The sequence below is a fragment of the Eleutherodactylus coqui genome, chromosome 2, assembly GCF_035609145.1.
Source record: "Eleutherodactylus coqui strain aEleCoq1 chromosome 2, aEleCoq1.hap1, whole genome shotgun sequence".
NCBI classification, from domain to species: Eukaryota; Metazoa; Chordata; class Amphibia; order Anura; family Eleutherodactylidae; genus Eleutherodactylus; species Eleutherodactylus coqui.
The window spans coordinates 44,871,374-44,888,882 of NC_089838.1; the positions used below are offsets into that span (position 1 = coordinate 44,871,374).

The window sequence follows — 17,509 nt, forward strand, 5'->3', positions numbered from 1 at the left end:
TCGCCCGTCGGCCTCCTACTCCTCGGCCTCCCGCCCGTCGGCCTCCTACTCCTCGGCCTCCCGCCCGTCGGCCTCCTACTCCTCGGCCTCCCGCCCGTCGGCCTCCTACTCCTCGGCCTCCCGCCCGTCGGCCTCCTACTCCTCGGCCTCCTTCCGCCCGTCGGCTGCCTACTCCTCGGCCTCCTTCCGCCCGTCGGCCTCCTCCTTCTCCTGCCGCGGTACCGCCTGGCTGCAGCAGCCCCCACCTGCCTCCTGCCCCCGTATGTTTCTTTACCATCTGATATTTTTGTAGGCAAATTCTGGGATGAAGTTATGGAAGAAGCGCTGGTTCGTGTTATCTGACCTGTGTCTCTTCTACTACAGAGGTGAGCTCCCCATGGTGGTGTGTCGGCAAAAATATGTAGTAGGATAATCTTACATTTTTGACTAGCGATCTAGCTATGTGCGACTCGAGGTGAGTGCAACATGGTGGGGGTCTGGTGCTGCGGATGACTGTAGGTGGTGGAACAGGAGGGGGGGGGTGCTGTGGGTGACTGTAGGGGGGGTGATGCGGGTGACTGTAGGTGGTGGAACGGGGGGGTGTGCTGTGGGTGACTGTATGGGGGGGGGGGTGCTGCGGGTGACTGTAGGTGGGGAACGAGGGGGCTGGGCTGCAGCTGACTGTCCGGAAGTTTGGAGCTGAGGGTGACAATGACTCTTCTTCCTCCAGATGAGAAAGAGGAGGGTGTCCTCGGCAGCATCCTCCTCCCCAGTTTTCTGATATCCGCTGTGACTGCAGATGACCATGTTAACCGTGCCTACGCTTTCAAGGTGAGCGAGCGTCTCCAGGTTGTCATGTGGTTGTCACCTCCCTGGACGATGGTTTCTATCAGTTGTGTCTGGTGGGAGTAGTAGTCCTGTCATTCATATCTCTATATACTAAGTGTTTGTTTCTTCTCTCTCTGGGGTCCCGTACGAGTGCCGAGTCTGAGGAGGAAGACCCCCTCGTCACGTTATTATGGTGCGTAGTGTGTGACTGTTATATTATGTAACAGCCCGGGGACCTCCGGAGTCTGACCAAATACGTAGCATCTTCAGGGCTCCCATGTATCGGCCTCCTGCTCATGGTGTATTCTCTCTCCACAGATAGAACTTTCTCTGTCCTTCCACCAGGCGGCGCACCCCAACATGAGGACCTACTATTTTTGCTGCGACACCAGTAAAGAGGTGGAGTTGTGGATGAAGGCGATGAACGCAGCGTCCCTTGTACACTCCGAGCCTGTCAGACGGTGTGTATAGCCTCCATGGGGGATGGTAGTCTGCTTTCTCTGTGGATATGGTGTATGAGGGTCCGCTCCGGCTCTCTGTCTGTGGATACAATGTTTAGGGGTCCTCTCCAGCTCTGTGGATAGTGTATAGGGGTCCGCTCCACCTCTCTGTGGTTACGGTGTATAGGGGTCCACTCCAGCGCTCTTTTTGCAAGTGGTGTATAGGGGTTCACCCGGGGGTTTCTCTGTGGATACGGTGTATGGCGGTTCGCCCCTGGCCTTTCTCTCTGGATACAGTGTATAGGGGTCTGTTCCAGTGCTCCATCTTTGGATATGGTTTATAGGGGTCCGCTCCAGCGCAGTCTCTTTGGATACAGTATATAGGGGTCCGCTTCAGTGCTCTCTCTTTGGACATGGTGCATAGGTGTCCACTCCAGCATTCTTTATTTGGTAATGGTGTATAGGGGTCCGCTTCGGCGCTTTCTTTGTGGTTACGGTGTATAGTTGTCCACCCCTGGCCTTTCTCTGTGGATACGGTGTATGGCGGTTCGCCCCTGGCCTTTCTCTGTGGATACAGTGTATAGGGGTCCGTTCCAGTGCTCCATCTTTGGATATGGTTTATAGGGGTCCGCTCCAGCGCAGTCTCTTTAAATACAGTGTATAGTAGTCCGTTCCGGCGCTATCTCTGTGGATACGGTGTATAGGGTTCTGCTTCAGGGCTCTCTCTTTGGATATGGTGTATAGGTGTCCGCTCCAGCGTTCTTTATTTGGTAAGGGTGTATAGGGGTCCGCTACGGCGCTTTCTTTGTGGTTACGGTGTATAGGTGTCCGCTCCGGGGCTCTCTCTGTGGTAATGGGGTATAGGGGTTGGCTCTGGGTCCCTCTCTCTGGATACGGGGTAAAGGGGGCCCGCTATGGCGCTCTCTCTATGATACGGTATATAGGGGTCTGCTCTGGGGCTTTCTCTGTGGGTTCGGTGTATAGGGGTCCTCTCCAGCGCTTTCTCTTTGAATACGGTGTATAGGGGTCCACTCCAGCGCTTTCTTTTTGGATACGGTGTATAGAGGTCCACTGCAGCGCTTTCTCTTTGGATACGGTGTATAGGGGTCCGCCTGGGGCTTTCTCTTTGGGTTCGGTGTATAGGGGTCTGCTCCAGCGCTCTCTTTGGATACGGTGTATAGGGGTCTGCTCCAGCGCTCTCTTTGGATACGGTGTATAGGGGTCTGCTCCAGCGCTCTCTTTGGATATAGTGTATAGGGGTCCGCCCTGGGGCTTTCTCTATGGATACGGTGTATAGGTGGCCGCTCCAGTGCAGTGTCTGTGGATACAGTGCATGGAGGGCTCTCTCTGTGGATATGGTGTGTAGAGGTCCGCTTCGGGGCTCTCTGTTGATGCGGTGTGTAGAGGTCCGCTTTGGCGATCTCTCTGTGGATGCGTGTAAAGGGGCCTGCTCTGGGACTCTCTTTGGATATGGTGTATAGAGGTCCACTTTGGGGCTCTGTTGATGCGGTGTGTAGGGGGGGGTCTACTCTGGGGCGCTCTCTATGGATACGGTGTATAGGGGTCCGCTTTGGGGCTCTCTTTGCATACTGTTTATGGGTCTTGTAGGGCGTTTTGTGGTTCGAGGAGGATATTTCGAGCTCCGAGAGATGCGTCTGTGGTTGGATGGGTCATATTTGTTGAATCAGCAGTTGGCGTAGGGTTAGTTTTGGACTGTGACCACAGGTTTTTCCCGCAGACGTCCTGCGGTTTCCAATGTGCTGAGGCTGCAGCGAGGGGCAGACGGGGGTCTGTGATCTTTCCAGTGTGGTTGTTATATAAGCCTGACTTGTTTCATTCCAGAACGGACATCACCAAACTCGATGGCCCTCCCCCACCGGAGATCAACCACGTGGCGAACCACCGACTACTGATCCGGCCGGAGAACAACAACAACCAGAAGAACAAAGAGCTGACTATCACCCGAGGGGAGGAAAAAGCTGCGCGAGAAGCTGAGAAGTACGGCTTCCAGAAAGATGGCCAGGAGCGCCCCCTGACCAAGATCAGCAGCGTCAAGCATCAGTCCTGCCTTTCTGACTACGACATCCTGGCAGCGAGCACTGCGCAGTACAGACTGAGCCATGTCAACGGTCCTGAGAGCAGAGACCACGATGGGCTGGGTCGCCTCTCGGAGTCGGAAGCTAGGGGGCCCCAGAGAGGCTATGTGTCCCCTCAGGATGAGGCTGATAGAGTCATCCAGAGAACCAACTCCATGCTACAGCTGGAGCAGTGGATCCGAACGCAGAGAGAGAAGAGTCCGGAGGAGGAAGCCGCCGCCAGCGGGTGAGTGCGACTCCCTGATTTTCTTGTGTCGCTGCGCTGACTCCTGGCTTCTGATGCATTTCTTTTTGTACACAGAGTCATGTCCTATCAGACGTTACCTCGGAATATGCCCAGCTACCGGGCTCAGATGGTGCCCCGATACCCCGAGGGGTACAAGACCCTGCCACGTAATCTCAAGACCCGACCGGAGAGTGTCTGCAGCACCACCGGCATGCTGTATGAACGGTCAATGGTACCAGTAACGGCCACAGTGGAGGAGAAGCGCCGATCGGTGCGGGATGACACCATGTGGCAGCTGTATGAGTGGCAGCAGAGACAGTTCTACAATAGACAGAGCACTCTGCGGCGACACTCGTCTCTGACCAGCCCCAAGACCATGGTTCATATCTCTGACCAGGCCCTACACTCCATCCCCATGTCTCCGTCTCACGGCTCCATCTCCGGCTATCACACATACTCCCCTCACCGGGCCTACCGCTCAGAAGTGTCCTCTCCGGTGCAGAAGGGCGACCTGACCATAGAGCGCAGACAGAAGCCGCCGGCCAATAAGGTGAGAACATACCCCTTATCTCCTGTATATTAGGTCGGCCATGCTAGAAAGATCACTGACCACTGATTATGTGGCGTCTCTCAGGGGTAAGATGGACACCGGCATGCTGATAGTCATTGAAAATCATACAAGGCACTTAGAGAGTGTCAAGGATCAAAGTTAGGGGGAATGTAACTACTCCTTACAGAGGTGGGGGGTGAGACTGACTACTACTCTGCCCATGCTGACCCTTCAGGTAGAGATCAATCAGGAGTCAATCCAGCAGAATCCCAGGAACACACTGACTGACAACGCGTTTCACCGAGTCCAGGCAGCTCTAAGAGGGACACAATTTTAGGGGTTATGTTAGGGCGGATCAGTGTATATCAGGAGAGCAGTGATGTCACTGCTGTATAATATCACTGATAGCAGGGATGTTTCCCCCTTCTTCGGGGTGATGCATCTGGAGCGCGGGGATGTTGCCCCCTTCCCTGGGGTGATGCATCTGGAGCGCGGGGATGTTGCCCCCTTCCCTGGGGTGATGCATCTGGAGCGCGGGGATGTTGCCCCCTTCCCTGGGGTGATGCATCTGGAGCGCGGGGATGTTGCCCCCTTCCCTGGGGTGATGCATCTGGAGCGCGGGGATATTGCCCCCTTCCCTGGGGTGATGCATCTGGAGCGCGGAGATGTTGCCCCCTTCCCTGGGGTGATGCCTCTGGAGCGCGGGGATGTTGCCCCCTTCCCTGGAGTGATGCCTCTGGAGCGCGGGGATGTTGCCACCTTCCCTGGGGTGATGCCTCTGGAGCGCGGGGATGTTGCCCCCTTCCCTGGGGTGATGCCTCTGGAGCGCGGGGATGTTGCCCCCTTCCCTGGGGTGATGCCTCTGGAGCTCGGGGATGTTGCCCCCTTCCCTGGGGTGATGCCTCTGGAGCGCGGGGATGTTGCCCCCTTCCCTGGGGTGATGCCTCTGGAGCGCGGGGATGTTGCCCCCTTCCCTGGGGTGATGCCTCTGGAGCGCGGGGATGTTGCCCCCTTCCCTGGGGTGATGCCTCTGGAGCGCGGGGATGTTGCCCCCTTCCCTGGGGTGATGCCTCTGGAGCGCGGGGATGTTGCCCCCTTCCCTGGGGTGATGCCTCTGGAGCGCGGGGATGTTGCCCCCTTCCCTGGGGTGATGCCTCTGGAGCGCGGGGATGTTGCCCCCTTCCCTGGGGTGATGCCTCTGGAGCGCGGGGATGTTGCCCCCTTCCCTGGGGTGATGCCTCTGGAGCGCGGGGATGTTGCCCCCTTCCCTGGGGTGATGCCTCTGGAGCGCGGGGATGTTGCCCCCTTCCCTGGGGTGATGCCTCTGGAGCGCGGGGATGTTGCCCCCTTCCCTGGGGTGATGCCTCTGGAGCGCGGGGATGTTGCCCCCTTCCCTGGGGTGATGCCTCTGGAGCGCGGGGATGTTGCCCCCTTCCCTGGGGTGATGCCTCTGGAGCGCGGGGATGTTGCCCCCTTCCCTGGGGTGATGCCTCTGGAGCGCGGGGATGTTGCCCCCTTCCCTGGGGTGATGCCTCTGGAGCGCGGGGATGTTGCCCCCTTCCCTGGGGTGATGCATCTGGAGCGTGGGGATGTTCCCCCCTTCCTCGGGGTGATGCATATGGAGCGCGGGGATATTTCTCTCTTCCCCGGGGTGATGCATCTGGAGCGCGGGGATGTTGCCCCCTTCCCTGGGGTGATGCCTCTGGAGCGCGGGGATGTTGCCCCCTTCCCTGGAGTGATGCCTCTGGAGCGCGGGGATGTTGCCACCTTCCCTGGGGTGATGCCTCTGGAGCGCGGGGATGTTGCCCCCTTCCCTGGGGTGATGCCTCTGGAGCTCGGGGATGTTGCCCCCTTCCCTGTGTTGATGCCTCTGGAGCGCGGGGATGTTGCCCCCTTCCCTGGGGTGATGCCTCTGGAGCGCGGGGATGTTGCCCCCTTCCCTGGGGTGATGCCTCTGGAGCGCGGGGATGTTGCCCCCTTCCCTGGGGTGATGCCTCTGGAGCGCGGGGATGTTGCCCCCTTCCCTGGGGTGATGCCTCTGGAGCGCGGGGATGTTGCCCCCTTCCCTGGGGTGATGCCTCTGGAGCGCGGGGATGTTGCCCCCTTCCCTGGGGTGATGCCTCTGGAGCGCGGGGATGTTGCCCCCTTCCCTGGGGTGATGCCTCTGGAGCGCGGGGATGTTGCCCCCTTCCCTGGGGTGATGCCTCTGGAGCGCGGAGATGTTGCCCCCTTCCCTGGGGTGATGCCTCTGGAGCGCGGGGATGTTGCCCCCTTCCCTGGGGTGATGCCTCTGGAGCGCGGGGATGTTGCCCCCTTCCCTGGGGTGATGCCTCTGGAGCGCGGGGATGTTGCCCCCTTCCCTGGGGTGATGCCTCTGGAGCGCGGGGATGTTGCCCCCTTCCCTGGGGTGATGCCTCTGGAGCGCGGGGATGTTGCCCCCTTCCCTGGGGTGATGCCTCTGGAGCGCGGGGATGTTGCCCCCTTCCCTGGGGTGATGCATCTGGAGCGCGGGGATGTTGCCCCCTTCCCTGGGGTGATGCATCTGGAGCGCGGGGATGTTGCCCCCTTCCCTGGGGTGATGCATCTGGAGCGTGGGGATGTTCCCCCCCTTCCTCGGGGTGATGCATATGGAGCGCGGGGATATTTCTCTCTTCCCCGGGGTGATGCATCTGGAGCGCGGGGATGCTGCCTCCTGGATATGTTGGTGCCCTTTTTCTCATGAGTAATACATATATGGCAGTGCGTTCATTCTTTAATCCCTCTCTTGCCCCTCTAATATTCCTGTATCCGGGCAGTTCTGTGTATATATTATATTGCTGCAGTAAGCTATAAGGTGTCCCCCTCCCACCGTCCTGCCACCCGACACCCCCTCGTACGCGTGCCGCTAGGGTAACGAGCATACGTTGTGTTTCAGCAGCACGGCTTCGCTCCTGAGAGGAGATCGGTAGCGGCGGGATTGTCTGTGCAGCCCATCACACCCCAGGCTCTCCAAGGCAAAACTGTGAGTGGCGCATTTATCTTTAATAACAGCGTTTACTCACCGCTCCGCCACCGTGCCATGGCCTGGGGTTATGTATATCACTTCTTGTACCTCAGGTACACGGAGACAAAGAACTAAGGGGACATCCCCAATACACAGGATAGAGAACTAGAGGGACTACTCCATACACGGCCCCCAGGATACAAGACTAGAGGGATATCTCCATACCCGGCCCCCCGGGATAGAGAACTAGACGGACCTCTCCATACATGCCCCCCCCCCAGGATACAGGACTAGATAGACTACTCCATACATGGCCCCCCAGGATAGAGAACTGGAAGGACATCTCCATACACGGCCCCCAGGATACAAGACTAGAGGGATATCTCCATACACGGCCCCCCAGGATACAGGACTAGTGGGACATCTCCATACAGGAATAGAGGGACATCTCCATACACGGCCCCCAAGATAGAGACGTAGGGGGACATCCCCGACACACGGCCCCCCAGGATGGAGATGTAGGGGGATATGCCAGGCACACGGTCCACCAGGATTAGGGAGTAGGGGGACGGCCCCCCAGGATAGAGAAATAGGGGTACTTTGAAAGATGTGTGCAGTTCCTCCAACATGTGATGAGTCGTTTACATCTTGTTGGGGTCGCTGCGGAGGGTCCTTACAGAACCCTACATGCTAAGACCTGAAGGTGTATTGTAGAGAGCAGAGAAGGGGCACATCCTCTCCACCTCCCTCTGAGCGCCCCCCAGAGGAAGTTAGTATCTGACATCCCATAACTGTGGCTATTTCTTCATGTGGTGGGTGTGGGACGCAGTCTGTAGTTGTAGCCTTTACATGTTTGTGTTTCTCGTGCATGTGAGAGGACTGATGCAGAGATTAACTTCTCTTCCCTTCTTCATGCTGCACTAGCCTGAGGAGCTAACACTCTTACTAATCAAACTGCGGAGACAGCAAGCGGAGCTGAGCAGTATCCGGGAACACACGTTAACCCAGCTTCTGCATTTAAAGCAGTCGTGCAGCCCAAAGGTCAGCATTTATCGCTGCGGTAATAACGTAAGACCCTGATGCATGCAGGGAGCAGCTATGTGCATCAGACCACTAATACCCATGTATTCCTGGGGTGGGCGGCATGTATCCTGCAGTTCACATACAGGAGCTTAAGAGTCCACGGTTCTGTTCATTGAATGGGGTAGTCTGCTTGTTGGCGAATCACTGGGATCGAGCTGTTAGTGCCTGCTACACTGTACCAAGACTTCAGTAGTTGCCAGTAATACGTGGCCGCCTCACATTCTGTATTTGTAATGGAGTAGGAAGTGGTAGACCCCAGAGCTGTGCCCAACACGGCCAAAAGTGGGAGATCCGAGCTTAACCCAGTTGCCTCTGCCCTTCTGTCTGCATGGTGGATGTGAAGGAATCACAGATGTTCCTACTAAGAAAATTGACTTCAAAAATCGGATTCCTGAGATGTGGAGAAAACTTTATAGACTGAAGAGTCTGGAGGTGGCCGGAGGCAGGGCGTCTACCACACCAGGGTTTACAAGCAAGACACGAGTGATCAGTAGGTCATGTCCTATCATGTCCTAACGTTACCGTGGAATATGATGAGCACATCTCTGGCTGTCATGTATAAGGAAATTCATTCTTCAGCAAGAGAACAACCCCAAAAAACTACTGAGAAGATGCAGACAGAGGACCTCAGCATCACCAAGGAGAGAAGATGCTTCTAAGAAATATCCATGATATCCCGGAGCATGAATAACAGGGCCTACAGAAGGAAATCTCTGACTTCTGCACATCCTCTACATCCTAACACTGGCACGGGTTAGGTGGTCATGTAACTTATTGTAGCGCTATTACATATTACCTTAATCTACCTGAGTGACTATCAACAGAGTGATGGAGTGCTGAGATGATACAATGTACGCTGCATCATATGGAGGTGATGGCTTCATGCATGCCATGCTATGTAGAGATGGTGGTGATATATGTAAGACGTGGATAACGATAATGAATGATGTTGTGTCATGCAGAGGTGATGGTATGAAAAGATGTGCCATGTCGAGATGATGATGATGTGCCATGTGTAGTAAGAGATAATGATGCTATGTAGGATGTGCTATGTGGAGGAGGAAATAATGAGTGAGATGATATGCATGACGTTCCATGCGGAGGAGGAGGAGATGATATGTGGTATATGCCATGTGGAAGAGATGATGAAGATATGTAGGACTTGCCATATGGAGGAGGAGATGATGGTGATATGTAGGGCGTGCGATGTGTTGAAGATCATGGTGATATGTAGGACGTTCCATGTGTAGCAGATAATTGAGATATGTACGATGTGCCATGTGGAAAAGAAGATGATGATCATACGTAGGACTTGCCATGTGGAGATGATGATGATGATGATGTGCCATGCCATGTCGAAGGAGGGGGCTGATAATATGTAGGACATGCCATGTGGGACGAGGGGGATGATGATATGTAGGACGTGCCATGTGGGAGGAGGGGATGGAGATGATGTGTAGGGCGTGCCATGTGGAAGAGATGATGTGTAGGGCGTGCCATGTGGAAGAGATGATGTGTAGGGCGTGCCATGTGGAAGAGATGATGTGTAGGGCGTGCCATGTGGAGGAGATGATGGCACATCCTACATCATATGTACGTTGGGCCATGTGGAGGATATTATGATGATACGTGCCATGTGAAGATGATATGTAGGATGTGCGATCTGGAGGAGGAGATGATGATATGCAGGATGTGCAATGTGTAGCAAATGATGGAGATATGTACGATGTGCCATGTAGAAAAGGAGAAGATGATGATATGTAAGACTTGCCATGTTGAAAGGATGATGTGTAAGACTTGCCATGTTGAAAGGATGATGTGTAAGACTTGCCATGTTGAAAGGATGATGTGTAAGACTTGCCATGTTGAAAGGATGATGTGTAAGACTTGCCATGTTGAAAGGATGATGTGTAAGACTTGCCATGTTGAAAGGATGATGTGTAAGACTTGCCATGTTGAAAGGATGATGTGTAAGACTTGCCATGTTGAAAGGATGATGTGTAAGACTTGCCATGTTGAAAGGATGATGTGTAAGACTTGCCATGTTGAAAGGATGATGTGTAAGACTTGCCATGTTGAAAGGATGATGTGTAAGACTTGCCATGTTGAAAGGATGATGTGTAAGACTTGCCATGTTGAAAGGAGGATGATGTGTAAGACTTGCCACGTTGAAAGGAGGATGATGTGTAAGACTTGCCACGTTGAAAGGAGGATGATGTGTAAGACTTGCCACGTTGAAAGGAGGATGATGTGTAAGACGTGCCACGTTGAAAGGAGGATGATGTGTAAGACGTGCCACGTTGAAAGGAGGATGATGTGTAAGACTTGCCACGTTGAAAGGAGGATGATGTGTAAGACTTGCCACGTTGAAAGGAGGATGATGTGTAAGACTTGCCACGTTGAAAGGAGGATGATGTGTAAGACTTGCCACGTTGAAAGGAGGATGATGTGTAAGACTTGCCACGTTGAAAGGAGGATGATGTGTAAGACTTGCCACGTTGAAAGGAGGATGATGTGTAAGACGTGCCACGTTGAAAGGAGGATGATGTGTAAGACGTGCCGTGTTGAAAGGAGGATGATGTGTAAGACGTGCCGCGTTGAAAGGATGATGTGTAAGACTTGCCACGTTGAAAGGAGGATGATGTGTAAGACTTGCCACGTTGAAAGGAGGATGATGTGTAAGACTTGCCATGTTGAAAGGAGGATGTGTAAGACTTGCCATGTTGAAAGGAGGATGATGTGTAAGACTTGCCATGTTGAAAGGAGGATGATGTGTAAGACTTGCCATGTTGAAAGGAGGATGATGTGTAAGACTTGCCACGTTGAAAGGAGGATGATGTGTAAGACTTGCCACGTTGAAAGGAGGATGATGTGTAAGACGTGCCGTGTTGAAAGGAGGATGATGTGTAAGACGTGCCGCGTTGAAAGGATGATGATGTGTAAGACGTGCCGCGTTGAAAGGAGGATGATGTGTAAGACTTGCCACGTTGAAAGGAGGATGATGTGTAAGACTTGCCACGTTGAAAGGAGGATGATGTGTAAGACGTGCCGTGTTGAAAGGAGGATGATGTGTAAGACGTGCCGCGTTGAAAGGATGATGATGTGTAAGACGTGCCGCGTTGAAAGGAGGATGATGTGTAAGACGTGCCGCGTTGAAAGGATGATGATGTGTAAGACGTGCCGCGTTGAAAGGAGGATGATGTGTAAGACGTGCCGCGATGAAAGGAGGATGATGTGTAAGACGTGCCACGTTGAAAGGAGGATGATGTGTAAGACGTGCCGCGTTGAAAGGAGGATGATGTGTAAGACGTGCCGCGTTGAAAGGAGGATGATGTGTAAGACGTGCCACGTTGAAAGGATGATGATATGTAGGACTTGCCATGTGGAGGAGGAGATGATATGTAGGATTTGCCATGTGGAGGAGGAGATGATATGTAGGACTTGCCATGTGGAGGAGGAGATGATATGTAGGATGTGCCATGTGGAGGAGGAAATGATATGTGGTATGTGCCATGTGAAGATGATGATATGCATGGTTTGTTGCGCTGCTGGTGTGCAGATGATGACTTTGTTGCTAAGTGCTGTCTAATCTTGCAGTCGACTGTCTGATCTCACGCTTGCTCTGTCCTCTCTTTACTGCTCCCACTGCGACTGCTAGAATGAGATTCTCTCCCATCATCTTCAGAGGAACCTCGTCTATGTGGACCACCAGGTGGGATTTGGATGTTTTCTTTGTATTTGCAGGATTTAGATTCTGTTCTGTGAGCAGTGTTCGCGCCTGAGCTGAATTCTGATGTCTGCTTCTGCTCTGTAGATTCAGACTTTATAATATCTCATTTCTAACTATTAATTCTTCACCTGTAATCGTGGTTGGTGTGGAGTTAATAAGGTGTGACTGACAGTGTGTCCCCCTCCTCTCTTGGGGCCCTGAGCCAGCCTCGTCAGGGGATGATGGGTTATGTAGCTCTTTGCATTGTCATCTACTAAACCTTGTGCTCCTCCATGTTTGACATAGATGAAAGACAATGAGCCGTTAATCAGCATGGTTCACACTATGATTGAGAACTCCGCGCTTAGACCACAGCTGTACCAGCAAGTAAGCCTGTGGAGAATGCCATCATCTGCAATCCTCACCCCGGCCACATCATCTACAAAGCTCCACCCCCTTGCAACATTGTATGTTCCTCCCACAATGATGTCATATGCAAAGTCTCCACCCCCTGCAGCATCATATGTAAAATGCTTCTCCCACATTGATATCATATGCAAAGTCTCCACCCCTTGCAACGCTATACATAAAATGCTCCTCCCACAGTGACGTCTTATGCAAAGTCTCCACTCCCTGCAACTTTATATGCAAAATGCTCCTCCCACAGTGTTGTCATATACAAAGTCTCCACCCCCTGCAGCAGCATTTGTAAAATGCCCCTCCCACAGTGATGACATATGCAGTCTCCACCCCCTGCAATGTTGTATGTAAAATGCTCCTCCCACCGTGACATCATATGCAAAGTCTCCACCCCCTGCAACAGCATTTGTAAAATACTCTCTCCCACAGTGACGACATACGAAAAGTCTCCACCCCTTGCAACCATAAATGTAAAATGCTACTCCCACAGTGACGTCATATGCAAAGTCTCCACCCCTGCAACACCATATGTAAAATGCTCCTCCCACAGTGTTGTCATATACAAAGTCTCCACCCCCTGCAGCAGCATTTGTAAAATGCCCCTCCCACCGTGACATCATATGCAAAGTCTCCACCCCCTGCAACAGCATTTGTAAAATACTCTCTCCCACAGTGACAACATACGAAAAGTCTCCACCCCTTGCAACCATAAATGTAAAATGCTACTCCCACAGTGACGTCATATGCTACGTCCCCACCCCCTGCAACGTCATGTGTAAAATGCTTATCCCTCAGTGCCGTCATATGCAAAGTCTCCACCCCCTGCTACGTTATATGTGGAGTCCCTCGCTCAGTGATGTCGTGTTCTCCCGCTGTGCTTGGTTGTGTGGTGAGCTCTTCATGACCCCCTCCCTTCTGTGCACTAGTTTTGGGGGACCTCAGCCTTGTCCAGACGTCCATCGTTCACTCCTTCCATATGATTACTCCAGACATCCTATCAGCCGGCAGAGACGGGGGTCAGGATCAGTCTTTGGGGGCAGCGTGACATGAAGGGATGTGCGGATTCTGCAGGGGATGAATAACGTGAGACGATGCTGGATTTTCTGTCCCCCATGATAACACTTCCTGTCAGCCGCTCAGAGCTATCGTAGGCCTCATATAACCAGTAACTGCAGTGTCTGGTTTTAGGTTGTTGCCGTGAGTCCCTATAATAACACTGAATTGCTGGAGCTCTGGAGTAGGAAGTGTTGTCGTGGGGACAGACAGGCGATGATATTTGGTCAGTGCCCACCTCTGTCTTGGTTGGAATCCATATATCCGTCGTCTTATGTATGCAGCACTCATTGGAGACGCTCTGGGCCATTTGGGTTTCCCTGTAGCTCTGTGTGTCGTCTTGTCGCACCATTTATCAGATTTGTGTATGGTGGAGCATCTTCGTTTATATCACTGTTCGTAGACTGCAGGGGCTTTGGGGGTCATTGCACCCTAAAGTCAGGCGATGAGGTAGAAGCTGAACATCTAGTGTAGGCTGGGACAGAGCTAGTCCTAGGAGCTTGCAGTCCATCTAGTGCTTGGCACCACCCCGACACCTGGACTGTGAGAGTCTCCGGGGGATGTCACACAATCATCTGTTCTGTATGATGACGTGGGGGAGGCGCTCAGTGGTCCATGTGGGTCATCATCTGCTCCAGTGTTTGTGCCACCGGCCACCATTTTCACGCCATGGGGACTGGACATAATTATCTGTGGTGTAACGGTGTTGTTTGCTTCTCAGATGACTCAGGATGACTGCAGGACGGCGGTGGCGTATAAACACCGGACTGAAGAGCTGGACATCGACGTGAGTAACAAGACCACCAACTTTAATCATCCTACAGGCTGCGCAGGAGCGACAACTCTGCACCTGCGCTGCGGAATATGTTGGCGCTATATAAATAAAGATTATTATTATTATTACCGGCCGCTTCTCTTTGCTCATGTGACCCCAGGATGTAATATGAATTTATAGAATGGACTGTTCAGTCCTATCCGACCTTCAGTCACTCCATGGATCAATGTTCTGCACGCATTCCTGTCTTTCACCGCTTCTTTCAGTTCGGCGACTGACATGTTGATGGTGGCCTTGATTGTATCTCGCCATCTTGTTCTTTGTCGTCCTGATCTTCTCTTCCTACTGACCCTGCCAAGCATCAATACTGTTTCCAGTGAGTTAGCGCACATCACTTAGTGATATTTTTGGTTTGACGCGATCTAACACCACCTTGTTCGTTGTCATGGCGGTCCAAGGCATCCGTAGCATTCTCCACCAGCGCCAGAGTTCAAACGCATCAATTCTTCTGTCTGTTTTCCTGAGCTTCCAACTCTTGCAACCATATGTCGATTGCATTGACCAGTCTGGTGTTTGTTGCAATGCTAATATCCTAGCTTTTCCAGATCTTTTCCATTCCTTCTATTGCAATCCTACCAAGTGTAATCCGCCTCTTGATCTCCGGTCCAGATTGCCTGTTGCAGTCGATTTTGAATCCAAGGAAGATGAAATCTTGGACCTTCTCAACTTCTTCATTGTTAATCTTTATGTTCACTGTACCATTGCTTACCGTGGTCATGACTTTCGCTTTCTTGCTGTTGAGGTCCAGTCCCATGCCTTCATTTTCCTTTTGCACTCGTTGGATAAGGTATTCCAGGTCCCTTTCACTTTCTGCTAGCAGGGTGGGGTCATCTGCATATCGGAGGTTGTTGACATTTCTGTGACGGATTTTGACTCCGATTTCTGATTCGTTCAAATTGCATCGCCTTTCAGGTCCTAATAGACTTTACATTTTCAATAACTCTGCTTGCTGTCAATTAATGCAACAATACAGGCTGAAAGCCTATCCTGATCTACTTCTACTCACAAGGCTGCAGGTTTGTTGCAGTGTAGAGAATCCTGGGTGAGTTTAGTACAGCACAGATTGCTCTGCTATCCTAGTTGTTACCATGTATCAGTCCGGGATCCAGGCTGTTTATCTCACAGATTGTCTAGATTAATACAATGTAATAAACCCTCAGCTGTGTGAGTAGGTCCGGGTCAGGATGAAAATGAATATTCCCAGTCACTTACAGGAAGCAGATCTTAAGTGAGGAATTGTAACGCAAAGTCTACTAGAAAGTTTTAGATGTTTTTGTGTATAAAGTTTCAAATCCAGGACGTGGCCCAAGACGCTCAGCTGCACCGCTCCTGCCCTTTGTTAGTTCTGTATCCTTTGTGACTCTGATGAGCAGATTGTGGTGAAGCTGCTGCTGCATCTCGGACTGCATTATCGGAGATGATTTTTGCTTTCTGACATTCCTGCAATTTGCACTGTGCCCAGTGGAGTCCTCTCTGCTGACTGACTGCTCCTCTGTTTCCCCGCCGGCTGGTGGCACCTGCTGACTGACTGCTCCTCTGATTCCCCACTGGCTGACTTCTCCTGCTGACTGACCAATCCTCTGATTTCTCTCAGGCTGGCGGCACCTGCTGACTGACTGCTCTTCTTATTCCCCGCGGGCTGTCGGCACCTTCTGACTGACTGCTCTTCTTATTCCCCGCGGGCTGGCGACACCTGCTGATTGACTGCTTTGTTTTTTCCCCTGGGACCGGTGGCACCTGCTGACTGACTGCTCCTCTGTTTTCCCTTGGACCGGTGGCACCTGCTGACTGACTGCTCCTCTGTTTCCCCTGGGACTCGTGGCACCTGCTGACTGACTGCTTTGTTTTTTCCCCTGGGACCGGTGGCACCTGCTGACTGACTGCTCCTCTGTTTTCCCTTGGACCGGTGGCACCTGCTGACTTACTGCTCCTCTGTTTCCCCTGGGACTCGTGGCACCTGCTGACTGACTGCTTTGTTTTTTCCCCTGGGACCGGTGGCACCTGCTGACTGACTGCTTCTTTGTTTTCCCTTGGACCGGTGGCACCTGCTGACTGACTGCTCCTCTGTTTCCCCTGGGACTGGTGGCACCTGCTGACTGATTGCTCCTCTGTTTCCCCTGGGACTGGTGGCACCTGCTGACTGACTACTCCTCTGTTTCCCCTGGGACTAGTGGGGACTGCTTACTGACTGCTCCTGTTTCCCCCGGGACTGGTGACACCTGCTGACTGACTGCTCCTCTATTTTTCCTGGGACCGGTGGCACCTGCTGACTGCCTGCTCCTCTGGTTCCTAGCGGGCCGGCGGCACCTGCTGGCTGACTGCTCCTCTGGTTCCCAGCGGGCTAGCGGCACCTGCTGACTGACTGCTCCTCTGGTTCCCAGCAGGCCGGCGGCACCTGCTGACTGCCTGCTCCTCTATTTTTCCTGGGACCGGTGGCACCTGCTGACTACCTGCTCCTCTGGTTCCTAGCGGGCCGGCGGCACCTGCTGGATGACTGCTTCTCTGATTCCCCACCGGCTGTCGGCACCTGCTGACTGACTGCTCCTCTTGTTCCCAGCGGGTCAGCAGCACCTGCTGTCTGACTGCTTCTCTGGTTCCCAGCTGGTTCTGGTGGCACCTGCTGTCTGACTGCTTCTCTAGTTCCCAGCTGGTTCTGGTGGCACCTGCTGACTTAACTGCTCCTGTGGTTCCCAGCGGGCTGGTTGCACCTGCTGACTGACTGCTCTCCTGGTTCCTCACCGGCTGTTGGCACCTGCTGGCTGCCTGCTCCTCTGTTTTCTTGCTGGCTGGCGGCACCTGCTGACTGACTGTTCCTCTGGTTCCCAGCGGGCCGGCGACACCTGCTGACTGACTGCTCCTCTTGTTCCCAGCGGGTCAGCAGTACCTGCTTACTGACTGCTTTTCTGATTCCCAGCTTGTTCTGGTGGCACCTGCTGACTTACTGCTCCTGTGTTTCCTTGCCGGCTGGTGGCACCTGCTGACTGACTGCTTCTCTCTTTCCTTGCCGGCTGGTGGCACCTGCTGACTGACTGCTTCTCTCTTTCCTTGCCGGCTGGTGGCACCTGCTGACTGCTTCTCTCTTTCCTTGCCGGCTGGTGGCACCTGCTGACTGCTTCTCTCTTTCCTTGCCGGCTGGTGGCACCTGCTGACTGACTGCTTCTCTGTTTCCCCAGTCTCAGTTGAGCAGATTATGTGAGCAAGACAAAGCGGTGCAGGCCCTGGAGCAGAAGCTGCAGCAGCTACATAAGGAGAAGGTAAGAGCGCCCCCAGTGGTTGACCCCGCTTTCTGCCTGTCCACCTAAATCAC

The 17,509-nt window shown here is 53.3% G+C and overlaps 1 protein-coding gene across 1 annotated transcript in view; it reads left to right on the forward strand.

Annotated features, from left to right (window-relative positions):
- Positions 1-17,509, forward strand: part of PLEKHA5 (pleckstrin homology domain containing A5) — a 45,402-nt gene that overhangs the window by 10,852 nt on the left and 17,041 nt on the right. Inside the window, exons 5-15 of the mRNA XM_066589246.1 lie at positions 293-365; positions 710-810; positions 1,153-1,268; positions 3,090-3,569; positions 3,645-4,119; positions 7,037-7,120; positions 8,027-8,143; positions 11,844-11,897; positions 12,201-12,281; positions 14,089-14,154; positions 17,376-17,456. Of these exons, the coding sequence (XP_066445343.1) occupies positions 293-365; positions 710-810; positions 1,153-1,268; positions 3,090-3,569; positions 3,645-4,119; positions 7,037-7,120; positions 8,027-8,143; positions 11,844-11,897; positions 12,201-12,281; positions 14,089-14,154; positions 17,376-17,456 (1,728 nt within the window). The remainder of the gene's footprint in view (positions 1-292; positions 366-709; positions 811-1,152; positions 1,269-3,089; positions 3,570-3,644; positions 4,120-7,036; positions 7,121-8,026; positions 8,144-11,843; positions 11,898-12,200; positions 12,282-14,088; positions 14,155-17,375; positions 17,457-17,509) is intronic.